General features: G+C 34.1%; 1 protein-coding gene across 3 annotated transcripts; it reads right to left on the reverse strand.

The window, feature by feature from the left end:
* Nucleotides 1-1,122: 1,122 nt before the first annotated feature.
* Nucleotides 1,123-27,193, reverse strand: LOC114173526 (kinesin-like protein KIN-14B). Of its 3 annotated transcripts, none has more exons than XM_028057986.2 (24): nt 27,075-27,191; nt 26,733-26,965; nt 24,052-24,175; nt 21,542-21,628; nt 21,143-21,313; nt 20,915-21,021; nt 20,593-20,724; nt 20,322-20,500; nt 19,449-19,610; nt 19,159-19,250; nt 16,784-16,935; nt 16,173-16,346; nt 15,402-15,548; nt 13,515-13,703; nt 12,986-13,057; nt 11,831-11,886; nt 11,514-11,727; nt 9,728-9,919; nt 9,438-9,629; nt 8,882-9,232; nt 3,301-3,399; nt 2,515-2,655; nt 2,267-2,425; nt 1,123-1,762 (listed from the first exon to the last, which is right to left on the reverse strand). In XM_028057986.2, exons 2-24 carry the CDS (start codon nt 26,922-26,924, stop codon nt 1,307-1,309), a joined length of 3,840 nt encoding a protein of 1,279 aa, XP_027913787.2. In that variant the 5' UTR covers nt 26,925-26,965; nt 27,075-27,191; the 3' UTR covers nt 1,123-1,306. The 3 variants fall into 3 exon arrangements, 2 of the variants coding, with proteins under 2 accessions (XP_027913787.2, XP_027913788.2); XM_028057987.2 differs by having other exon boundaries at nt 26,733-26,998; nt 27,075-27,171; XR_014993022.1 differs by lacking the exons at nt 1,123-1,762; nt 2,267-2,425 and adding an exon at nt 2,785-2,968 and having other exon boundaries at nt 2,520-2,655; nt 27,075-27,193.
* Nucleotides 27,194-27,431: the final 238 nt, after the last annotated feature.

Raw genomic sequence — 27,431 nt, forward strand, 5'->3', positions numbered from 1 at the left:
CTACTAACACCTTGATCTAGATTATATATCTTTCTCCATTGTTTCAAAATAGTATAATCCCTTTGATCACCATCATCTTTAGTGCACTATTTGAAATAATGCATCATTTGAAATAATTATCTCTGAACTTTGACGTAAAATTGAAATTGAGTATTTTACATCGTTTGACATGTTCCTACTTCAATGTTAACTAAAAAACGTGTTTGACACGTCAAAAAATTTAACGCAATTCAATTAAAAGAACTATATCAATTTATTTTGAAAGTTAAGGACCAAAGTGTATCAAAGTTTCATGCAAAGAGAAATTCAAATTTTGCGTCAAAATTTCAAAACTCAAAAAAAAAAAATCAACATATACTTTTAAAACAAAGTCAATAACTTAGCAAAAAAAAAATACTTCTATAAATATTATTTTAAGAAACAATTAATTAAGTAATATTTTATATTGTTTTATATGCGTAAAGGGATAAAACAAGTATTTTAAAAACTACTTTCATGCATAGTAAGATATTATTATCTTCCCTGTACTTAACGAACTCCTAGATCCCAAATTTGATCTCAAAAAGCATTTTTATGATTTTTATATGACCTTTATTAATAAATTATAATGATAGCTCCTGTGTATTCATATATTTCTATCGTACCATGAATTCAATTGTAACAGACCATTAAAGGACACTTGACATGAATAACTTTCACTAATTTATGTAAACTGAAAAAATGTAATAAGAAAGAACATATCTACAATTGGAGTATTACGAGTATTAAATGCTCTTACACAGAAAGTTCAAATGAAAATCAAGTTTTAAACCTTTAATTATCAATCATTAAGTCAAAAATATAAGACTCGTTCTTTGGATTGATTAGTCTTGATAAGCAAAATTGCCGTATTAAAAAAAACTGATAGTTACAAGTAAATACAATAACAAGCGTACAAGATCATAGTTGTACATGATGCACACACAATGGTTTCCCAGTACTCAAGAATACCTAAGATCCTCCCATATAGAAGTTCGAAAGAAAATCATGTCTCAGCTGTCTAAACTTTCTTTAATTATCAATCATCAAGTGAAAAAAATAAGCCTCGTTCTTTGGATTTAATTAGACTTGATAAACAAAATCTGCAGTATAAAAAAACTGATAATTACTACTAAATACATTAACAAGCATACAGAATAATAGTTGTACATGATGCACACAATGGTTTCTCAACACTCAATGACCCGTACCCCCAAACCGATGCCTCACATGCAAGCAACTCGAGGCATACAAAGTAAATTTCATAAACATTTTTCCTCTTAAAATTTCACGTCCTCACATCTTTCAGTGCACCCCCCTTTTCAAGCTCACTTACCAGATCCCTAAGTGATGGAACCTTCATAGCCAAGGTCCTATATAATCTAGAATATCGTGCTCGAGTTCCATCTGCAGTCCTTGCTAGGGCAAGCAATCTTAGAGCCTCGGGTAGTTCAGCAAATACTTGTTTCATTTCCTCCAAGCTCAAATTTTCCAAAATGGACGGCCTTGGGGCAACCCTCACAATCTCACCTCCTTTAGGTTCCTGAACTCTAGCCTCGGCTTTAATGATTAGTTCTGAATTTGAGTTTGCTCCACATTTTATTATAAATGAGGAGGTATTACCCGTATTGAATTGAAGGACGTTCCACTGTGCCACATCAGTTCCAGACCCAGAGCTTGTATCAGTAGATGGTTTACGAGAATGCGATACGTTCTGAATGCGGTCATCTTCTTCAGGAATCGACTGCATCATAAAAGAGGGTTTAGGAACCCAAAACTCAACATAAGTCGGACATAGACCCAATTTTACCAGAAATGTTGAGATAGAAAAGCATTTGAAATTGTTTTCATCCTTTCATTGCTTACTTTTGCTTTTTCTTTTGGGTACAGCATTTCTTAAGTATATAACTGGGTTGATAACATAAATTTAGTTAACAATTTAAAAAATGATAAAATAGACAAATACAGAAAAACCAGATAAATCTTGAGAAACATAAAGAGAGACGCTTTTTAAAAAGTATACGACAGAGTACATAAATGGTAATGTTCAGAAGGCGGTAGCTACTACTCCCGCCACCCACCCACCCAATGGCATTGTTCCTGTGATTATGACGAGAATATGCTTTTTTCCCAGAGCAAAAGTTGTGAATTTAGTCCGAACTGAGTATGCCAAATTCAGCATGAGTATAATCTGATTCCTTCACAACTCAAAATACAATATAGCCATATGGAGCATCAATTTGCTTACCTCAACCACTCTGCGAGCATCTGCAATGTATCTCTGAGCACATGGATGATCAATTTCAAGAAGCGAAGGCATTTGTTCGGTCAGTTTATCAAGAGAACCAAGCACCGTTCTTTTCTTACTTTTCTCGATGGTGTTCACAGTAGAAAGTTTAGTTATATCCTGTTCAAATTATGCCATGAATTATGGAGTATTTGCTAGTAGAACACCAAAGTTTGAAAAGCAGATTTCAATAAAAAAAAGAAAGAAACCTTGACTTGCTTCAATATTCTATCAAGTGAAATAAGAGAGGCTAATCTTGCATCCTCAGCAGCAGTAGAAGGATTTTGAACAGGTGAACCACCATTTTCCAAGGTCAGTAAAGCTACATCACTTCTCATTTGTTGTAAAATCTGAATAATTACCAGGACATCATAAATAGACATTCATTTAAGAGAATAAGGCATTAACTTCCCTCTTTAATTACCATATAAAACTTAATCTACACTAACATTACAATGGTACAAGTCTAACAAAATTACCAGAAAAATCATTTAAGACTGAAGACTAATGTTACTGTAATATAATCCCTCCTCTAGTAACCTATTTTGTTTCTCGGCTAGAACTGTAGCAATCAATTTTACCAAATTGAAGCTCAGGACTACGTAAGTGCACTTTAATTCCTTTGAGATAAATAGTCATCACAGGTGTGTTGTCTATATATACCTGAAATGGAAGGAATAGATGTTTCATTTATATCTTCTTAATTACACAAAGATGACCCTCTAGAAGTGCTGATATAACTTGGACAAACAGAAGTAGAATCAACAAAGTTACCAAAAATAGTTTCAATTTTATGGTAATCTAATGTCCTCTTATCAAAGCAATTTCCAAGTATCGTGTGAAAAGTATTTCAAAAATATATAGCATAACAATAACATGATATAATGTTATTATGTTAAAACTTTTCATGCAATTTTTGTATAATTAACCATGCTGCGGATTAACACGGGCAATTCTAAAATCTTTTGCTCCACCTCAAGTGTGAAACAAAGTACCTTTCTTCTTTTGTGATCAACAGATTCTAGTGCTGAACGCAACTTCGCCACTTGTGCCGCATCTTCAGCCTCTTCTGTTGCCAAGGTACCAGCAATATCCTGATAAGCCAATTTCAGGAAAACAAGCATCAAAACATAATTTAACATGTATGAGAAAATTAGTCAAACATGAAGTTTCTCTCATTTTTTGGTTCATGATGGGTACAGACCGGTAAAACCCAATCAAGAAAACCACACAAATATAACTGGCCATAAATGGTAATTGCAAGAGTATAAGATGGATATTCATATGAATGAATGTGTGTTTTGAGCACAACAAAGGAACACATTACATATAGACGAGAAGGGCCTACGCCCATATATTGAAAATACATCTAACACTCCTCATGCTAGTGATTGTAAATCATATGTGTCAAACTTGTTCCAAATATAATCAGTTCTAAGATCTTGTAATGATTTGGTGAAGACATCCACGAACTGATAATTGGAGTTAACAAATTTAGTAGTAACGTCTCCCAATAAAATCTTTTCAAAAATAAAATGACAATCTATCTCAATGTTTGGTCCTCTCATAAAATACTGGATTTGAGACAATATGATTGCTTATCACAAATGAGAGACATTTGTGAACCCTCTCAAAATTTTAGTTCTTAAAGTCTTTTGAGCCAAACAAGTTCACAAGTAGCAGAAGTTATAGCTTTATATTCTACTTTTGCATTAGATCTTGTTACCAATATAGATACGATATCCTATAGAGGCTACTACTTTTGCATTAGATCTTGTTACCAATATAGATACAATATCCTATAGAGGATACCCAATCTGCAACTGAGTATCCTCAAGAGTGATTATTGTGTTCCCATACCTTTAAAGTACTTTAGAATGAAAAAGACAACATTCCAATATCTCGCACATGAATAATTTAGAAACTGAATTACCACATTGACCGGAAAAGGAATGTCAAGACAAGTTACTTTGGATAGTCTAGATTCCCAACCAATATCCCATACCTCTCAAGATCTGAAAGTGGCTCTATTGACTTGGTAGAAGTTTAACATTGGGATTCATAGTCGTGTCAAGGGGCTTGAATTTCATTAGCCCATTTTCTTCTAAAATATCAAAAGCATACTTCCTCTAGGAAATTAAAATTCAATTGTTGAATTGTGCAACTTCAATTCTCAAGTATCTAACTCCAACAAGGTCTTTTGTCCACAAATGATGACAAATGTATTGTTTTAATGTAAAATGTCATGGTAATTGATACCTGTAAGAACAATATCATCAATATACACTACAAGGTAGAAACATTGCAACCTTGACTGATGACAAAACACGAAAATGATCATCTTCACTCAAATTCATATCAAGTTGTTGGAAAACTCCATTGAATCTACCAAACCATGCCCTGAGAGACGGTTAAGGCGATATAAGATTTGCATAGACCAACATACAAAATGGGAAGACTCCCCAAAGCAACAAAACCAAGAAGTTGTTCAATAAATTTTCCTTCAGCAAATCACCATGTAGAAAGACGCTTTTTACATCCCAACTAATGGAAGGACCAACGTTGAAGAGCAACCATGGCTAAGAAGAATTTGAAAGAGGTGATCTTGTTCATCAAAGAAAAGTGTCCCAAAAGTCTAGCCCAAAATTTGAGTATAATCCTTAGCAACTAACAAGTTTTGAGCTTATCAATAGTTCTATTAGAGCCAACTTTGATTGTGAAGATCCATCGACAACCAGATGGGCAGTTGGTCAAATCTAGTATGGATCGTACACGGACGGTAGTTGGAGTCAGTGGCTCTCCTAGGGTTTCCTCATTTGGGATCATCCTGGGGAAGAGGATCAGGTTGGCCCTTGCGAACAACTTGATGCACTATCTCTCTTCAACCCTTTGAGCGAAATGTGGCAAAAGGAAAAAGAATCCATGGACCGACCCCATTGTCTACACCTTGTAGGAACTACGAGATCGCCCAAGGACGCTTTTGGCATCCAAGGGCGCGGACCAACCATAGAACCCTGTTCAAAATTCGGAACACATTAGCTATCCACTCTTAGGTTGGACAGTAAGGGTCAGATAAGGGCAATCACTCATTCTTAAAAACTAGTATTCTTAAGAGCAAAGAGTCAGGCGGAAAAAAAGAGGGCGGGGGAAGCTCTCTATTCCCGATTCTCCTGTAGCTGGATCCTCCGGAACCACAAGAATCCTTAGTTAGAATGGGATTCCAACTCAGCACCTCTCCTAGGAGGTAAAGGAACAAGATTCCAAGTACCAATGTTTTGAAAAGCACACAATTCATCAAATGTGGCCTGTCTCCATCCAAACTTCGCTAAGACATCATATACGAAGCGACATAGAGGAAAACAAAGAGAAATGAGTATAATGAATGGAAACAACTTGTGAACATATGAAGGGAAGGATTGTGAGTGGAGAGTGTACCTTTATGAAGTACAATAGGGAGATCAGACACAATAGAAGTTGCATCAAAGTCCAATAAGAAGTTGGCCCACCACTAGTAACGATAAACCAAGAAAGGAGGCAAAGATGGAGTTGAGGGTCACCAAACATGTTCGTGGTATAAAAGATGAGAGGGTTAGCAATGAGTCACACAAGGTAAAGAGAAGACTCAAAGGTGACAACAACGAATATTAAATAGTGAAGGGACAGTGAGAAACAAATATACCCTTTTTGAATGTAGTCTACAAAGACACACTTGTGAAACCAAAGACATAGTTTATTAAGGTCAAGATTATGATTGTAAACAAAACAGGTAGATCAAAAGTGTCATGAGCTAAAAGGTGGAGAGGTTCATAGGGGAACAAAACAGAGTGAGGTACTTGGTTGTTAAGGACAAAACAAGGCATTGGATTGATGGGATAACATGGTAAGACAAAAACATTATCCTAAAATTGTTAAGGAACACGATCATAAAGTAAAGAATACAATTTGTTGCAATAAGATACCTGTTCTTACACTCAACCACCTTTATTTTGTTGAGGGGTACATGCACAATATATCTGATGAAGAATACCATAGGAGGACATGAAAGTCTGAAATGAATGGGAAAGGTATTCACAGGCATTATAACTAAAGATGGTAAAAAGAAAACACCAAATTGATTTTTAATATGGAAAACAACTCAACAATTTTTCATTAAAAACCACCAAGTATATTGAGAAGAACCATGAAAGAGTCGCAAAATACCAAAATCCTAAAGTAGACCTAACACCCCTTGGCCTCCAAGTATCTGAGTGATCAAAAGCAAAAGGAAACAATGTTCATTTGGGGATACTCCCAAAAAAATGAATTACGACTATGTTTTCCTAATTAACACGACTTACAACAAGTAGACAACTTAAATAGATTGGGTAAAAGGTGCTAAAGCTTGATAAGGTTAAGATGATCCAATTGAGCATGGATGAGAGAAGGGGATCCATTGCTCAGCTAATATGCGAAGTTCATAGAAAGCAATGAGACTCACATTTGGTGTCAATCATCCATCCCATAATAATAGATGACAAAAGACCAAACGTGGAAAAAGATGAGAAAAGCAAAAGTAGTGGAGCCATAAACCTAACATTCCTCACGCCATTTGAGGAAGTCATGGAAGAGAGCCAAAGGTCCAAAACTATCAAAAGGAGGTGCACCATAATCAAGTGGAACATCGGAGCAACCTAAGCACTAGCAGCTGTCGACTAAGGAGGGTGACCATGTAAGACATAAAATCGATCAATGGTGTGACCAAGTTTGTGGCGATGATAATGCCTGGGACGACCTCTATAGAGTTTGTGAGGGCAATTGCAATCATCACATTACGATACCAACGCAGATGAATCACCAATGGCAGTTGGGGTAGAAGTAGGTATGTCCAATGATAACTAGCACGACACATACAACAATGTGAAACCAAGAAAAGTTAGTGCAGGCACAAAGACCTCACAGCATGTAAATCACGAACTAGGGAATATTGTGCATACATAGTCATCAACATAAAGAAGGTTGGGCGTTGCTCTAGCTTCTGAGCAAGAGTGGTAGCAAGAGGCAATAGTTCATTAAAGTAAGACCACACACTTAACCCATGTATTCAGCCATGGGACTAACCAGGCTTCGAGGGATGATGATACTAAAGATTTTGGCAAACACCATAAAGACCTTAAGTATTATTGGTGCACAAAAATCAGGCCTATTCACAAACCCCAACATGTGTTGTGAGCTCAAAAGATCTGCTTTAAGGAAGGATGAATAGTCAACATTGAGAATGATCTTTTTCACCTATGGATGCCCTTGTCAATACTATGGAACAATTTGTAATCCAGAAATATAAATGATGGCAAATTTTAGAATTGTGTTTGAACACAACCTCCTATTACAAAGGTCTATTCTAGGTAAAAGGAAAATAGAGCTGTTCGTTTTAATTAAAACAACAACCATAAATGTTGTTGGGGAGCTTGTATATAAAGGTGTGTTTTGGAGTTTGGGGGAGGGGAAATAAGTGAACAGTGGGAGGTTTCTGGACCCTCCAAGTGACGGAGATGTTTCTGTAATAATTCTGAAATTTCTATACCAAATTCTCAGTTTTCTCTGTTTGCGTTTTCTTTCTTGTTTCTGAGTTTTTGATCCAGTTTCTATAATTTTTAATTTAGCATAACTCAACCCCACAAAACTAGTTTATGAGGCTGTCTCATTTATACATTACTTTGGTCAAAACAATAAACAATGTAATATCTTGAACACACACCATCTGTGTAAACTGGACAAGCCAGAAAATTTTGGTTTAGCTAGTACCTAACAGCCTTTACTCAGTCTGGCTTTCCTAGTCTTGGACTAAAATATTTTTGTCGGATAATTTTTTTAATTAACAGATAAAAGAATACAAAAACGAAGTGATATAGGATTTCGTTGGATGAGCAGCATGGGATCAGATTCCAAAGCATGCATACCTAGAAAGGAGAACAATTAACATCTTACACGGCATGGGTGTCAGCATGGAAAATATGGGAAAGAGAGTAAACAGGAAAATTAAAGGGTGGAGTATTTATATCAGAAAACCATACTTCACGAAAGTGTGGGTGATCTTTGTATTTTTCCTTGTTCAGTTTCCTACATTTTTCTATTATTCTGTACCTGTTGAAGATGATACCTCATTGATATCTACTTCAGAATAATGAGAACATATGCATAATGTATCTTTTATGATCTAGTCCAATTTCCTATCACAGACTAACAGACATGATATCCTCTAAAAGTAACAGCTAAATACATGCCTAGAAGAAAATGTTTCATCTAAGTAAACCGTACTGACAATATCTTTGTGCCTCCAATAAAAACACTCTTTTGGCGTAAACATTGGCTAAATACCAAAATGAAGTAAAGAAAAACACATTATCCAACAATGCCAATGTAAGTAAGTGGGCAAAGTCTAGTATGTTTACAAATGCGTCAAAACAACTAACTTAACCATTAACAGCACCACATCTCTCAAACAGTGACAAGTTAAACAGGGCTTTTTCCGGTTCTCAAGAACATTAAATAGTATTCGTTTAGAAAAATCATTCTAGACAGATTTAAGATGAGATGTACCTTCAGGTGCTGCAGTTGAGAAGTATAGACACGTCTTGAATATTCAAATAGAAGTTGGCCAAGGGCATCAGTTTGGGGAGACAGAGCACTGCCAAGTCCAGCCATCCAACCATCCATAATTGCAGTTGAAATGAGCTCCAACTGACCAGTTGTTCCCCCCGGTGCATCATTTCCTATAACAGATAGAAAATCAAACTTCTCTGCAAGCCAGGATCTAATTTGGCGCTGCAGCTCTCCAGCTGGAGTATGTACAAAGAGTGCAGCAAGAGCCTTGTTTCCAATTGCAAAACTTTTTGCTTCCTCACTGATTTCCCTAAGCTTTCCCCCAGTTACCTGCTGCCTCCAGGTTTCCTACAAGGTTTATTCAAAATTATAAAACAAGGTGACACACACATGCATATTCATATCACGATAGGTGCAAATTGAGACAGTATCATCAAAAAATAGCATATTATTTATGATATTCAAAATTCAAAAGAAAGACAAGAAAAAACAAATCCTACTCAATAATTTTCTAACACATCTAACCAGAATGATTATAGGATAATATCATTACCTCATCAATCCCACGTATCTTCAACACAACAGATGAAAATTTCGATTTCTTTTCTGGCTTTATATTCACTTTAAATCCCTGGATCTGCTCATCAACATATTGCACTGAAGATCTTCCAGGACTGCTTGCTCGACTAGAACTTCTACTGGGTCCAGTGTTGGCCTTTTCAAGAAAGCACTCAACTGGCAATACCTTTCAGTCCAGAGTGCAAGATACACTAAATTAGAAATGTACACCAGGAAAATATCACTAAATAGACATTAACAAGTTATAAGAAGAAAAATATCTACCTTAATAGATTGCAACTCTGGGGATCTGGCAAGCAAAGATCTTATATACAAGATTCTAACACGGGAAACAAGCATGGTATCCATTACTCGCCTTGGCACCAGTTTTCGAATAAATGAAAAAACAGCATCTCTAATTTCAGCAAGTATTTCATGTTCTCTGGAGGCACCAGCTTTGATGACAGCAGCCAGAACCTGTGGCCATTAAGAACAATGATGGTAAAATTCCATCTTGCAGGCTTAAGCTATTAGAGTGGTTTGTATTTAACATGCCCTAAATGCATGATCACTTGTTTATTAAGAAGAATAGGGATGTCAAAGATATGATTCCGTAAAAATGAAAATATTGTATAGGCTTTAATTTAAGGGATTGAGTTTTATATTTCTTGTTTCCTTTTATTATATCATTACTATTATTCCCAATAAATAGAGAATCATGCGTGTGCTCATAACACAATTTCCGTAAATCGTTCTAGAAGGGGCAGAAAGGTTAAAGGGCCCACTTAGAGAGTTAGTTACATAGAGAAGGTTAAAAGGTTAAAGGATTGTTATATGGTTCTTATAACCATACAAGATTTGTTTGTTATTCAGATGTTGATTGGACAGAATCTCCTTCTAATAGAAGATCTACATCTAAGTATTGTGCCCCCATTGGTGGTAACTTGATCTCGTGGAAAAGTAAGAAACAGAGTATTGTGACAAGATCCAGTGCAGAAGCAGAATATAGAGCTATGGCCTCAACTGCATGTGAACTTGTTTGGCTCAAGAAATTGCTTAGAGAGTTACAATTTGGAGATGTCACTCAAATGCACTTGTGTGTGACAATTAGGCTGCTCTTCATATTAGCTCTAATCCTGTTTTTCATGAGAGAACCAAACACATTGAGAATTGACTGTCATTTCATTCGGAAAAAGATTATGTCTGGAGACATCAAGATTGAGTTTGTTAACTCAAGTGATCAGTTAGCAGATATTTTTACTAAGTCTTTACGGAGGCCTAGAATTGATTATATTTGTAACAAGATTGACACATACAATTTGTATGCTTCAACTTGAGGGGGAGTATTAGATATTGTATGGTATTGTTAAGATATTGTTAATCACAATACCAAACAATATCTTCTATTTACTCAATTTATTTTTAGTTACTCTTTTTAGTTGTACCACTCTCTATTATAAATAGATTACCCTATGTGTGGTTTATACACAAGGAAAATTAATCACAAACCCTATTTTATCTATATTCAACATTGTCTATGCTTGTATATCTGAAGGGATAATGTTGTGTTTTAGACCTGTCTTTTATGTTCTGCGAATGGTTGGTTCAAAAGTATTTCTACTAGTGGATATGCAGAGAAATTGGACAGTTTTTTTGCATTTTTAGCAACTATATCTAATATTATTGTATTTTCTTTTACAGGAGGATATTACATGTTCCACACAACGCAATTTTCCTCCTCACTATGGTAATATATTGCCACAAATTGTCCTGTAACCATAAGAATACTATCACTAATAACTTCCACAGATTTTCAAACTGAACTAAGAGCAAGCATTGTCTAAGGCCTACAATGGGGAACTAAAGCAGAATTCACAATTTGAACCAGGGAAAACTTTAATGCATCCAAAGTCGTTGCATTGTCCAGCTTTCAATTTAGAATTGTGATAAGCACAGCAACATTCTTAGGAAGAAGGTACTTTATATAAAAGTAAAAAACAATTGCACATAAACCACAATTTATCTGCTTTCACCGAGGAATAAACTGAACCTAAACACTCAAGATACATACCAGCATCAGAAGCTTGTTTGCACCATCAGAAATGGCAGCAAGTCCTTCATACTGATCAGGATTAAAGTCATTCAGTGCTGCAGTGAGATATTCACCAGCAGGGGTAGTCTTAACTCTCTCAGAACCAGATTTAACTAAAGCAACAGTGCCATCATTCTTATTTGTGACAAAAGATGAAGGAAGAACATCCAAAGAACGCGCTCTTGCAGTGGTGCTGGTGTCATTTCAGTTTCAATACAATGAGAATAAAGCCACTATCCACAAGCTTAAAAACAAAAATAAAACGGCAATGTATATGACAAAATTTAAAATTGTACCTTCCCACATTTCCATGCTCAACATTAACTGATCCCCTAGATAATGGACTTGACAGCTGAAAATAAATTTAAAATCTTAAAATGGCAAAAGCACCACATTCATAGCCCAGAAGCATGCTCTAGAAATGATGGTCACAGTAATTTAGATTCTGCCATATCACATCCATATTTTAGCAAATGGTGCTGATAAACAGATTGAAGAAAAGAAAGCATGTGGAAACAATATTTAAGAATACATGTAGTTAGAGCCCCACAGACAGAAGCCAGTCTATTTTATTGACAGAAGCCAGTCTATTTTATTTAGAAGTAAAAAATTCTTTGCTATGGAAGTGTATTTGCACGAGAAAAAAAGTATTTCCAACTACTTTGTTGCACAGTTTTTTCATGTAAATAATCCATTAAAAGAAAGCAAAAGTGATTCTATTTAGGAATCACAGGTACACATGGATGTTCAATTTATCTTCATTTTAGATGGTGATCATTATCATAATATGACACTTGAATTGGTAAAAATTAGTATCTTATATAAAATTACTCGACATAAGTGTACAGGATTCAACTTTTGGAGTAAATGGAGACCACAATACAAAGATATTTAATCTAATATTTAAACATTTATATACATTTCCAAAGGTATGAAATATTTAATGTTAAGTAGTTCAATGAAGTACCAATTAATTTTAAAATTCTATGAAATTTTATAATCTTCATCTACCACAGTTCAATGATTGATTGATAAAATTCAATATTTATTGTTAAAAATATATAGAAATATCTAAAGATATTGGAATATTTTAAAGTATCTCAGATGATTTCCTTTGATTTATTCTTAGTTTATATTTAAATTATTTTCTTATTTAATTAGGATCTTTATATTTATAGGAATATCTTATTAGAATTTACTTAATAGAATACGATTTATGGGCATATCATATCATGTATTTATTGTCATCAGTCTTTATAAAATGGACTCTGTTGTGTAGTCCATATTGGCATCTCTTCCATCTATTTTTCTCTCTCGACATTTATAAATAGTTACTCAATGGAGTGAGTTAAAACTAACTCTTGATGTAAATGGATCCCCACCACTGACACAGAACATAATTAATGATAACTTGGGCAAGGCAACTAATGTAAAAAAAAAAAATTGCCTACCTTAGGTGATCCAGCCAGAGATGCTTTCTCAGTCAACTTGTCAAATAATTTCTCATTTTCTACATGCAACCTCTGCAAAACATTGAATGGAGTTTCTCACCAGAACAAATGAAACTAATATAAGCATGTAAGAATTCAAAACCGCTTAAGAACTCCTCAACAAAGTAAATATTCTGAAATTATAGCATGGTGCCATTTTGATACATAGGATCGATCATATTCAGGGATTACTTCTTCCATCTTTTACATTCTAGAAGCAAACTATATTTGAGATTCTTGGTTGCAGTTTAAGCATTTCCCCTTTTTCACCACATATATTAAGATGGCTGGCAAGGATTTCAACATGAGAAACCCCAGAAAAAGGAGTATGTGTCAGTCCAATGGACCATTTGTTTGCTAAATCTATCCTCAATAAAAATTATTTCCAAAAGAATTAAAAAGAAAATTGGAGAAAGTGAAAATCAATAACCATGACCCAGTGGGAAACAGAAATTGAAAGAATGGTACAATCAGACAGAGTATATTAAACCTCAATCAGAGCATCACGTTTCTTGAGTTCCTCTTCGAATTTATTGGTTACTGCAGATGAATCCATGACATCCCCTGTTGTCCTGGAATTAGGTAGAGCTCCAGAAACAGTTTCTGGTACAACATTTAACTTTGTGTTGCTGGATCTAAGGGCTTCATTGAGTTGTATTTCAAGGCTTCCAATTTTGGCCTGAGTAAGAGAATAAAAAGAGATACAAACATTATCAAGCAAGCAAGAACAAAGCTGGTCACATGCATCTAAGACCGCAGTTGTCATATATATAAGAAAGCTTAGGTGGCAAGCCATGATCAGCAATGCCACGCCACAGACTACACCAGATGATAGGTGGATGGCACACTTGTAATTGTAGTACTAACACCAGAAATATAACAGACTTAGCATTAGAAAGTAGCAACCACAGTATGTGCTAAGTGGAAATGTAATCTGAATAGTAAAGCCATAAATAAAGACCAAACTCTCTTGAACTCTGTCTATCAGATTTCTGAGTAGATTAGAAAGAAAGACACTAGAGACCTGTAAATTTCCCATCAGTTACAGGTGGTCCTCTGTTGTGGTATGTATAATCCAAACCTACTAGCTCTTCCCTCATCTCCCAACTTAAAAATCAGTTTGCGGCTCCTGCTTTTTAGTGTTCTCACACAAAACAGATACTCTGAGAAAGATGTTTATCTTAGAAGATTACCAGTGAATAGGCGAGGGAGACGAGGCAAATGAGTGTCTCAAAATTGTACAAGGTGAGGGACTTTGTAACTGTTATTGTTAAGCCAATCCTGAGCCTTATCTAACACTTGCAATTTCGAAAGTTGGTCCATGCCATGATGTTTGGAACCCAGAAACAAAATAGGAACAATGTGTTATTATGTGTGCTGCAAAGGTGCTTGGTATTCTAAACCATATGCTTTCTTAAGATTATTTGAGAAGAAACTCCAATGGCTTATATCTACCAGGGTATGGAAAGAGCTAAAGAAGCAACTGCCCTCATCTCTAAGAACTAAGATGAAAATAAAAAATGTAAAGGTTTGTTTTCTAATTATAGATAAAAGAGGGGAAGTGCAGCTTCAATACGATTTCTATACAGCTGACTATTTCTGGAACCTAGAATGCATTTTTCTATTCAAATCGTTGAGAAGAGAGAAACCAAGAAGGCATATGATGACTTCCATGTGTTCTGACCCCAGCAGAGCAACTCAATTTATAGAACATTCAGTCATAAATACAAAATAATCAGTTGCCCTATATTAGGCTAATAACATATATATATATATATATATATATATATATATATATATATATATATATATATATATATATATATATATATATATATATATATATATAATTAATCTAATTGATCCTAGTACCATCAACTACTATATATTTATAGGATTCTAACACATCCATAATATTAACCAAGATTAATAAGTTAATGTGGCTTTGCTAAATTCCATACAAACTCCAAAGGATGATCCTGCTATGTCATTCTTAGAACATTGCACACAACATGTTTTTGGAATAACTCATTGTTATCAGGAAAAAACAGGTAATAAAAAAATTATGAGCAAATGACAAAAGAAACATTTCTAGAGGTGCTCTAGTGTTTTCTTATCCAGCAGAATGGAGATTTTATTGCATGGAAGAGTGTTTCAAAGATAACTAATGGTAAAGACAAATTAAGATACCACTACTTCCTAAGATGCATTGAACCTAGCCATACCAAGTATATTGGATACCTGAAAAAATAAATATTAAAGAAGCTCTTGTCTCCTACATACTCCTATCTCCAACAAAATTATTGAAGAAAATGAACTCAATAAACCATTCACAAAGTACTTGTTGAACATTTTATGAAAACTACAAAATATTAACCTCCAAACTTTTAATGGTTGAATCGCGCTGTTGTATCTGAATATTTTGCACTTGTTCTAACTGTAACATATGAGTAACTTGATTTCTAAGCTGAGAATTTTCTTCTTTCTCTGCCTTATAAGTATCAGCCAGCAAAATATGCTCTGCCTGCAGAAAATAAAGGAATGATGTTTCTCACTGACAAGTATCCTGTACAAAGCTAACAATCAAGTATTGCAGCACAGTTTGCATGTTCAGAAAAGTGGGCATCAAGCATATCTTGTACAAGAAACATATTGTACGAATGTTCACATCTCTCTGAACAAAGGCACATGAAACATTAACTCTTCAAATAATAGGCAACACAAAATCTACTCCATAAAAGAAGGGAAAAGAGTGAAAGAACATCAGCCAATTGGAATGATAAGTTGTCAAATAGTATCTATATTTAAAATTTAAAAGAACATCACTTGACACAAACTTCTCCACTCTTCAAAATTTAGGAACACAAGAACAACAGGATCAGTTGACTTAACATTTACCTCAAATCCATGCAAAAGTTGATATCAGAAAATGCTAAAAGACACATTATAAATGTTTGATTGAATTTTAACCACTTCAGAAAACTACTTAAATGCTGTACTTCCTCATTCTACTCATTGTATGTATATAGATCACAGAACTACCTAATGGATTAACATTATTACAGCATGTCATGCATATACACAGAATCTTCAAACCACTAAGCAACACGACACCATATACTACTCTAGAATTAATAAACATTCAAACCTTTAAATCTGTCTGCAATGCAGAAGAAACTTTCCATGCCTTCTGTACTTCATTGAAGAGTAGAACACACTGATCATTTGCATCTCTCAGTGCTTGCTTAAGTCTCAGACCATCTTGTTTGAGATCTTGGATTTCTTTTTCCTTCTCATATAACTCTTTACGTGCATCATTTGCCTATAAAACCATCAAAACTTAAATATGGAACATATATAGTAAATTTGTAATCTTGAAGTCTATTGAAATTAACACCATTTTTTTATAAAGTGATAGAAAACTGAGTACAATTGAACTTCCTATGGGATGAAAATATTATATAAGAAAATATATAGCCAAGTCCAAGCAATTTCTCAATTCCACCGCACAAGAATCAATCCTTACATGCACAAGTAACTTTGTATTAGACTAGCAAACACTGTCTGAAATTTGAATTGAGTAAAAGGAGGGGTTCAATCCTAAAACAACATTATATTCATATCATATTTATTATACACCATAAACATGAGTTATGATTTTTAATTGCTTTCCACAAAATCCACAGTTGGAAATGAAAAGCAAATCAAAAGTAGACGACTGTTTTTTTAAAGGAGGAATGGGATTATGGAAGAACATACAACATCTCTCCACTTCTTAATTGTATCTCGATTTCCAAGGCTTAAGACAGAATTTCGAGCTCTGGCACAGAAATTGAGAGACAGTAATGTCTCAGATAAATTTGAAGAATTTGGACACACATTTACAATCATCAGAGTTTTCGAACTTCCACCTAAAACATGAAAGAAAAATTATAATGAAAACGTTATCGCCATGTCTAAAGACCAAGCAGAAATAATTGAATACCTAGTTATGAAGAAACAGTATTAGTGTGTGTGTTTGTGTGTGTATAACTACATTGAGTGTCTACTTTCAGGACAAAGAAAAAAGAGCAAGAACGAGCACAGAGGTAAATTATTTCAATTTTATATAAAGAAATGTAGGTAAATATTCAGTCTCACCTCACATTGGTACCTGTGTTTATCCCACACAGAGTAAGATGTTATCCTTTGTTAAATAAAATTCAAAGGTTAAATCCAAATTTTGGGCCTTGTAGTTTCCTTTCAATTTCATGACCAAAGTATTTTTATTCTCAAATCAGTGCCTCGGCTTAAACTTAAGTATTTTCAAAACAACTACATTATTTTAACACCATTGTTAGTTAGTTAATTGAGTTTTGCTTTATACAATAATTTTCTTTTACCACCAAGGATGTAAATCAACTAGCACGGGGATGTTCTAGCTTAACCGATAGTCTCAAATTTGAGTCCTACATATGCAACTGCATTAAAAACTAAAAGGGATAGCTTTGTTGCCGTAGTGGTCCTACTTAATTCAAACGGGATTACCTTTTGTGGAGTATATCAGTGCTCTATATAAAAAATAGATGCTTCTTTATGTGTTTTTTTCCTATAAGTCATCCTCTACAGATGCTCTGTCATATTCTGGTCAGAGCTCCAGCAGATACTCAACTCTACTGATTGTCTTCTTAATATTCATTGGGAACACATCTAGATGCTCCTTTTTCTTAATGTTAATATATTTAGCAGGGACCAAATTGATTTTGTTTATGATGAAAATGGGGGAAAGAACTACGGGAAATTATTTGTAAGTGTGAGATCAATTTTATAAAGTTAAATTTGAAAATTGATGGAAATTATACGAGCTAAAGTTTTCATTTGAGATTTTGACCATTCACGACTGTAACCTTCCACAGATCAGAAATTCACTTTAGAAACATGGTGGCGCCAAAGTTAGGCACAATAAAAAGTGTCATATATGGATTGCCAAATTTAGGTCCCACAACATTAATCTTTTATGCATACTAGGAACACTTTTACTAACATTGACTACATGTCTAACGGAGTCATCTGGTGATATCAAATGGAGGAAGAATTGTGACCGCAATAATATTACATTCCCAAGAATCACAGTTAAGGAGCCCGCTGTTCTCCTCAAAATAACTATGGAATTGACTACAGATTTCTTAATTATGAGAGAAATTCCATCCAATTATCAACTTTTAATCTCTTTTATAATATTGTAGGAGGGTATGTTGAGACTAAGCACTCCCCCTGAGCATCCCACGTTGCATCTCTAGATGTGAGGCTTAAGCACTCCATAATACCTAAGTCCCTACCATAACACCACTCCTGAGAGCAGACATACCAACATCTACACTCTGCAGCACTTCACTCTGTCTTTTTGGTCAAACCTTCCAAGGCAGTCCTTTCTAAGACACTGGCAACCAAACCGATAACCACCCAAACACTAGGAGAACCCTCCCGTAAAAGCTAGCCGTCAAGGGTGAGAACCAAATCCAAGTCACTTAATTATTTCGCCAAGCCATTCATACTCCTTAATGCAGGACTGAGGCACCCCATAATACCCAAGTCCCTGTCAGATTTTCTCGAACATTTAACAAAATCTTTCCTTTTGCTGGGATATACTTTGAAAAGAGAAAAAAGTGTCTTTATTTACTAAGCACACAACTAAAAATCTTCCGCTTACAGATTCCAAAAGCCAAAATTATAATCAAGAAACAGTTCCATAAATTCTAATCAATATAAAAAACAGAGATTACAAAAAATGGTAACACTACCAAGAGACTACATACGCTTCAATACACTTACAAAATAAGCCAGAAAACAAACAAATCAAGTCAGAACAAGACAGGTGCCACTTGAAGTGGAGCAGGTTTGAATTAATAGTAACAACAATCCAATTAGAGAACGAAGAGTTACAGCAAAAACAATGCAAAGTATCTAAGTATTGAATAGAAACTATAATAAAACGCAAAAATCACACCAAAATATTAAACTTATTAGCATTTTAAGAGGCACGTGCAATTTCTGTTGTAATTTTTAATCAAGAATAAAAAATGTGTCTAACAACTTAAAACCATATAGATGTTCCATAAGCTTACTAAAATAAAATAAAAGAAAAATAATAATACCAAGAGAATCCGCAAATAGTTTCGTCAACACTGAGTTTTCATAAGGAATAACATCCTTTTTTGATGTCAAAGAAGATAATACATCTCCCAGCCTGTAAATACATTTTCAAAAGCAACAAAAAGTAAGACTCGGATAATTCTAACAGGTGGTATACCGAGAGAATTGACATTTGACATTAACTTTACGTGGGCGAACAAAGAACATCTGCTGACTACTAAGCTAATAAATATAAAGTTGATAGGGAAGAAAAATTTGAAGAGTTTAAAAAACATTATGAAAAAAGGCATACGCTGAAAGTGACTTCATAACATGAAGCATATCTGTGACACGGTCACCACTATCATCTTCTGATATCAAACCTTCACTTCCAGCCAAATCAACCAGAGACAGCTTGCTATATGAGTTTTCACCGCTGATCAAATTGTTATAAAATATGTGTATGGTAATAATCCTGAAAATACAAGGCATAAAATGAAATTCACTAATCTGATAGCACCAATATCAAAATGGTAACAACCTCAAGAATCTATCTGAGAGAACCATTATAGTGGCAGTGATAAATTCAGAGAAAGATTAAGACATAGCTAAACTAATCAATATTGTTGCTAACTAAGCCCGAATATTTAAATTTTACAGCCTTCAATATTTATTGTTTCCTAATATTACTTAAATTAGTCAAAAGTCCAATGTGTAGAAAGAAAACTAGAAGCTAAAAAAAATGTTTAGCATATTATACTAATCCCTCTATTTCTATTTATAAGACCCAAATATGAAGTGGTGTTTTTTATAAGATTCAATTCATAATGCCTCTTCCATTGATTATTTTTGGACTAAAATGTCCCTCATTAAAAAAGGGAGATTGTACAGGCAAATAATTAGACAATATAGTTTTGGATCAAAAATATAAATTTAAGACAAATTTATTTTCCTCAGCTAACTTAACCACTTTCTTTAATCATTGTGAATTAGGTAATGAGGTGTTATCAATAGGAATGGTGAGAGTATATTGTATCATACAACAAAAGCAGATCTGTGCATTGACATCACCAGCTCCATTGGAGAAAGTATGCTATCAATAGTAATCAATCATATGAAACATTAAATAGAAAATATAAAGCCATTTTACAATATAGCCATGCATAATATAGGCCAGAGACCATACAAATGAGAAACATTAATCCTTAATGGATTATTTCCTCGACTCTGAAGTGCAGCTTTCAAAACCCTAGAAAATTCCATAGGGTTATCAACTTTTTCCTGCATTAGTTCTATGAGATATTCAGGTGAACCAAAACACAGTTTAGGCAAGTTTTTCCCCGACTCCAAGATCAGATCCCTTATCTGTAAGCACATAAAAAGAGCAGTGAAAACCTTTATAATCCAAAGTCAAACTAATCCAGAAAGGGTTATAAAGGAAGTTAAAAGAAAGAGACCTGCTCGTTATAGAGCTCACAAACAGTAACGCAGAATGTATACTGAGAAGTAGCAGTTGTGTCCAAGTTGGACAAATCAAACAACTCCTCAAAACAACGAGCATATAAACCCCTATCATAGCTTGATCCTTCCTGAGAACAATGAATGAACATGGCAGATGCAAATTATCAGGCATTATTAATGTATAAATAATTAAGTTCACCCAAATGGGAGGTATTTCAATTTTATATCAACACTGAATTCTTGATCCTATCCAAATATCTATTTCTTTTGAAAGAGTAGGATAACAATCAGCAAACAGCGAAAGACAGAAAGAACAACCATAGTGTGTGTTTTTCCAGAATGTGTTTGCCCATATGCAAATAAGGAAATATTATATCCATCCAAAGCTGATTGCACCATTGGTTGAACATCACTGAACAACTCAGCTGCAAACATAAGATATGAGGCAATATAAGCAAGAAGCAAAGCAGACCGGGACCAGGATTTTGACCCCAGTCCCTCCTCCTGCAACACAAAATAAAGTAACATAAAATAGAACCATTTTACCCTGTCCAACATGAGGTCCGTAAACTCTGTCAAATGCAAATTCTTTCTTTGAGTTAGACAAGGATTCATCTCCAGTATTTACTCGTATGGTATAATCATCTGGAAATTCGACAACTGAGGAACCTTCATCTTCAAATAATGGCCTAGCTCGGCAGAATATCCTTATGTTACCTGCAAATAATAGAACCATATCTAACAGATAAATAGACCTTTTTTCCAGTTCAGCAAAACATTCATTTTAGTATGCTTAAAAGTAGAGGGGCCATGTAGTTAACAACTTAAATTACAGTGGATGTATATTACATATTACATAATACACAAATAGCATTGTAGAGGGACCAAAAACAAAGTCAATACAAAGAAGCCAACAATAGTAAAGAAACTACATATAGCAATCACCTTTAGATGTCAATAAGTCATTGAACAATTTCTTCTTTTCATAGATCACAGAAGATATTCTTGCCTCAGTTTCAAGGGAAGCTTGATCTGACATTCACAGATGAAGCACAAAATTCAAAATAGAAAACCATCAGCATAATGGCTTAAAAAGAAAAGACATGGTAGGTGTAGGTACATACAAATTTCACATAACTTCAAGTACTTCAAGAAATTAATGCAACTAGATATGCATCCACTACATTTATTGCTGTTGCACAGAACATCATATTTACCAAAAAATAAATCTCATGCCTACTGAAAGTAAACATGCCTCAGATAAAACTGCTTTAAGCCATGTTTGATATGGTTTGAACTTGCTAGGAGTTAGATTTAAGAGAATAAGCTCTAATGCACCAATTCATATTTTGCCGCAGTATCAGTATCAGATTTGAACATATTAGGAGTTAGATATATCTTTTGTTAGTTTGAATATATAATTATATATACCTTAACATATACACACAAACATATTGGTATGGAGGGATTTGCTAATACAGTCATACCCATTTTTTAGTTGGAATGCTTTAATAGCCAAAACCAAAAATATAGGACAATTATACAATCATCACTCTTATTTTAAATAATTTAATTAAGGATATTATAGGAAACTTTTATCCAACCATCACCCAAAACTTCCTCCACTTTCCATCCATGACTTTGTAATCTACTATGTGATGACACTACAGCTAACAAAGTTGTTGATGCTGATGAAGAAGAAGAGGTAGCTAGCATTCAGCTTGGAGACCCAATTGTCGGAGGTAGACGAAGTTGGGGAGGAAAGAGAGATGAGCTAGATGTTGTAGTCAAAGGCTTCAATAATTTTTTTATTGGCAAAAGAACAATTTGATGGCACAATGTGCATGGTGAATCCAGTTTGAGTTTGCTGCTTAGGAGTGGGTTCTAGAATGATTATGCCATCCAAGATTCATTAGATAGATCTGTTGTTGGGTGACGCAGAGCACAAATCCAGTGATTTGCCCTACTTCTCTTTCTTTCATACCATTGTTCATTTAGTTTTCATTTAAGGTTATTGAACCTGGTGTAGGTAAATGATAGAGTGATTCAATTTCATATTCTCAATTTCAAATTCTTAGGAAATGGTTTAGCTATAACTCAATCATATAAAATCGACTTGTAAAGTGGTGTTTCCTTTATATTATGTATTTTAGCACTATCTCTAGACAATGTAGACCTTGGGTTTTTCCTACACACTGTTACATGCAACACTATTGGACTCGGTACATGTATAATATGGTGAATGATCCTTTTCTAATGGATCTAGGATAGACTCTCGTCCCATCTCAGAAAGTGGTTTAGGCATAACTTTATCCTATAAAATTAACTTGTAAAGTGAAGATCGCCCCTACTTATATTATATATTTTGGCACTATCTTTAGAAAAAATGGGACTTGAATTTTTTTTGCAACAAATTATCTAAAGGATAGGTTTTAATGAACTGCAATTCATAATTCGGATTGAGAAAGTGAAAGTGATCTACTAATGAATTATTTAGGCCATATTTAGACAAGCTTCTAGAAGCACGTCTAAGAGAAAAAAATTTCATAAGTCAAAATTAGTTGATAAACTAATTTCTAAAAGCACTCTCATATAGTTTTTCTAAATTCTTATTTTTAACTTGTGCATAAGCTAATTTTAGTTTATCGAAAAGCTCATTTCATTATTTTCTTTAATTTTCTCTTCTAGAAGTGTTTATATAAAAGTTTGTCCAAACATACCCTTAGTTAAACTTGTATTGTATCAACAAAGAAAGTTGTGAAGTTAAAGCCCAAGGAGATTAAAAAAATAGAGGACAATAATCTGCAGAGACAGTGATTGAATGTTTTGTTAAAAATGAAATGGCGAAGCAACCAAATAGAGAAATATTTCTTTCCATGGTTAAATATTAAATTAGTATAACAAACCCATTATGAATAAATCAAAGTAAAAAGAGATGATTGGATATTTTGTCATATGCTATGAATGGACTCCAACTAAAAAAATGGCATCAGTATACTTGCAAATCCCATATATGTTAAATTGTATATTTTATATATATACATTGGAACAAAATAAAATTTGCATTCTACATATTATTTTATATATCTATAATAACTTTCACATGTAAGTTTAGAATATATTATGTGCAATTGCCAAATTGACATGATTTTCCAAGGAATTCAGAATTTCACATAAGATCTGTGTATTCAGGCTTTTGCTATTGGTATTACACTGATGTCATCACCAGAGTTATAACAAATAATACTGCGTAGCTGACATTTCTGGTTGTCATTCTTATACATTCATAACTGTAGAGCTTAATTGAATGAAATCTGCCTGAGCAAGCATTTATTTAAGTTGTTTATCTGAGTATATAAATGACCCAATCAACCAAAAGAAATAATAATAAAAAAGACAAATATCAAAACTAGCTGAATATATAAAGAACCACAAGTGGGCCAAATTAGTGTTACCTAACTTGTGGGCTTTCTCCGCAAGAACACCAAGATAACGTGTCACTCGGTCAAGTTTTGCATTTGAATATTCTTGAAGTTCACTTGCTTCTTGTCTTAACTGCTGGTAGTCATTTCTTGCAAGCTGTGCAAAATACCTGGTGTAATTGTTAACGTGTGTCTAAAACAAAAATTTCCATAATCCACAAAGATCAAGTAGGAGAGCAGACCACATAAAAACATATATTCCAACCAACAAAACTAGCTAGTAATTATAAGAACATAAAATTGGTTTTGAATTGTATCAAAGATAATCCAGAAAAAAAAAAAAAAAGCATTTTTTAATCATCCTTTTCTTTGGTACATGGCAGCATGGAGTTCTGGACCGAATACCTACCAGGCTACCACAACTGGCTCAAACTCTCCATCAACCCAATCATACCCAAGTATTTGCAAAACAAGTAATGTACCCTTCTCCAACCAAGTTTTATCACAATTACGGATTGTTTAAGAGTCATCTTCACATTAATTTGTTCGACACAGTATTTTTCTCTTAAATTTTATGCATGACGTTGTGTAATCCAGAAGAGGATAACTTATACTCTGTTTTACATAAAGAACTTTGTTCTCTGTTTGCACATCAAATAGTCAAACCTTCAGAATTAGCAGTGAAAACAATCTTAAATTTTTTATCTTCCAAAGTTCTTATTATTGGTCTAACAGACTCTCCCAAAAACATACCTACCATCTAAATTCATAATATTGAAACTGAAAGACCACATTTTTTCCTCCTTCATTACAGAACTACCAAGCAGTAAAATCATAACTAGTTGCAATATTCCAGTTAAGTTAAAGTTCACTCAAGAATATAAGAGACTTTAAATTATATTTTGTTTTATCAATAGTTTGCTTCATTTGAACTACATTCTCTATTGTGCATTGAGAACTTCACCCACTACGTAATCTGAACTGCTCCAGTTAACACTTCTTAGTTACCAAAGTGTATGAATAAAAGTTAAAAATGTAATTCATAGACTCTGATGACATGATATTGCTAGCCAAAGAGACAAGTAATTACTCAATTTTCTACAATTACTAAGGAAAAAAACAGCAACATAACCATTTAGTTTTGTTTTATGCGCATATAGTAACAAATAAGCAAATTTTGCACAATTCAAATAAAGAGTGTTTTTAGAAAATAATCATTTTCGCATATTATTGAATCTGGAATCACTGTTCCTAGGGAAAATGTTATCATACTACTATATATTTTGTACTTTCAGAAAATAATCATTTTCAAACAATTTCCTAAGAAAGTTTGTCAAAAAGACAGCAATTATTTTCCAAAATAATCTCAACCAAACATGGAATGGTATGAACCATTCAAAAATAATTTAAACTCGAACGTAGAAAAAGTTTACCATAAATGCAAAATTTAAGCACTACTACAAGTAGAAAAGGTTATACACATTTTTTTGTGGATAGATAACATCTTTTTTGCTCAGAAAATAATATAATGTGCTTTTATGTATTGAATTTCTGTTGATTTAGCACAAATTTTAAAGAGAAAAAAGTTTGATTTTACATCTTTGCTAAAACATCCACAAACTAGCTTGAAACTATTTGTATTGGCAGAATATTTTTACATTGTCATTTACATTAATATTAGACAAGTGATAGTTTCGATAAAATAAATGCTAGGTATTTTATATTATCCAGTTCTGGCACTTATTGAGATGATATTTTAATCTCCTCACTCTAAGAGATTCAATGCAGATTTTGAAGACCAAAAAACGTATAGAAGCCAGACGTCCACCTTCATTCAAACCATGCAATAAAACTATCAGGAAAAGAAAAAAATTGGCATTTTCATCTGGAATCGTAATTTAATCCGAATGAACCTGATTCATATAGTCAAGCAACTGCTGAAAGAAATTACCACCAACGACTATGCTCTAAACACTCAGATACCAGTAAGGACAGCGAATCCCTTCTCTCCACACATTTTCCTTTGTAATCTGAATACTCTAATTTAATTAATGTTGATTGATCCTGGAATCTTAATTAGTGCTGACTGAAACTGCTTGACGTAGTTTTCAAGCAACCACTGTGATAAATTACCACCTAGGAGTATGTTCTAGACACTTTGACACGCCAGTTTCGATGAGGACAGTGAATCCTTCTTAACTCACATTCCCTCTGTAAACCCTATCTTGTTGCCCAACACAACACAAACAGCTTTCAACTGGAAGAGGAAACATTCAAGGCAACAGTAAAAAGCGTGTATTTGGCTATCTTCTTCCAAATGCATTACACACAATGAGACAAGTTTTAGAAATGAAACCTTACTAAGCAGGTAACTCTTACTTCTTTCGTCAACACGCCGTTTCTTTTGTTTTGTTTTTCCTTTTTGAAATATGGAAGGATCAAAAAAGTGTTCAAGGTCGAGTAAGGCAAACAATTTCCTATACAGCAAGTTAAATACTCTTCCGATTCCAAAACTACTTCACAGTCAAATCCTCTCAACTAACAGTCACTAAAATTCTCCAAAAAATCATGAAATTCAAAGTGCATATATAATCGATGCGGAAGCAGAAACCACTGGAACTCTCGCCGAAATAGTTCGACGTCGTAATTTCATTTTTAGTTGCCGAATTCCAAAGAAGAAGAATGCGATACACGTGGAAATGATAACGCATTACCTTAACCTTGTCTCTTAATTCCTCAACTTTGGAAGCCACGGAGTGCGAAAGAACCGAGGAGGTGGAGTTTCTCCTCGCAAACGGTGTAGATGGTTTCTGATCGTTTTGCTCCGGCGAATGAGACGTCGACGTTGATTTCCACGGGTCGAAGCCCATGACGTTCCAGCTCCAGATGTTACTCTGCTCCGCCATTGCCGCTGCCGCGAAACCCTCTCAGATTTCCACTCCCTCACCTTCGAAATCGACAGAAGAATGCAGCGGAGCAACTATGATTAATATGATATAATTAATACTGTGATTGTTCTAAAAAGTGAAAAAAAAAATACGAAAAGAAACACTGACTGAATGGAAACAGCTTTTTGGTTTGCATCAACATCATTACCGTACGGTACCGGCTGTGCCTGTAATAATAACAGAGTGAGGAAGCGGGTGTTTGTTTGGTTTTTAGAGCGCGCAGACGACGTCGTTTTAGAAAATAGGGACACTTTTGTTGCATTTTCGGCCCAGCAAAAATTCTCCATGGTTCGTGCATTGGACTTGAGTCCTACGCCAAGGTTTTCATGTAATTTGGTAATATTACTTTTGGGTTAATTAAATTTTAAATTTGAATATTTTTGGATATTTTTAATTATAGTTATTGAGCATTACAAAAATTGTATAGTTTTAATTGAATTTGTATGATTTAATATTTTTAACACA

This window comes from Vigna unguiculata, chromosome 2 (assembly GCF_037176805.1).
Source record: "Vigna unguiculata cultivar grain cowpea cultivar isolate G323 ecotype 2 chromosome 2, ASM3717680v1, whole genome shotgun sequence".
NCBI classification, from domain to species: Eukaryota; Viridiplantae; Streptophyta; class Magnoliopsida; order Fabales; family Fabaceae; genus Vigna; species Vigna unguiculata.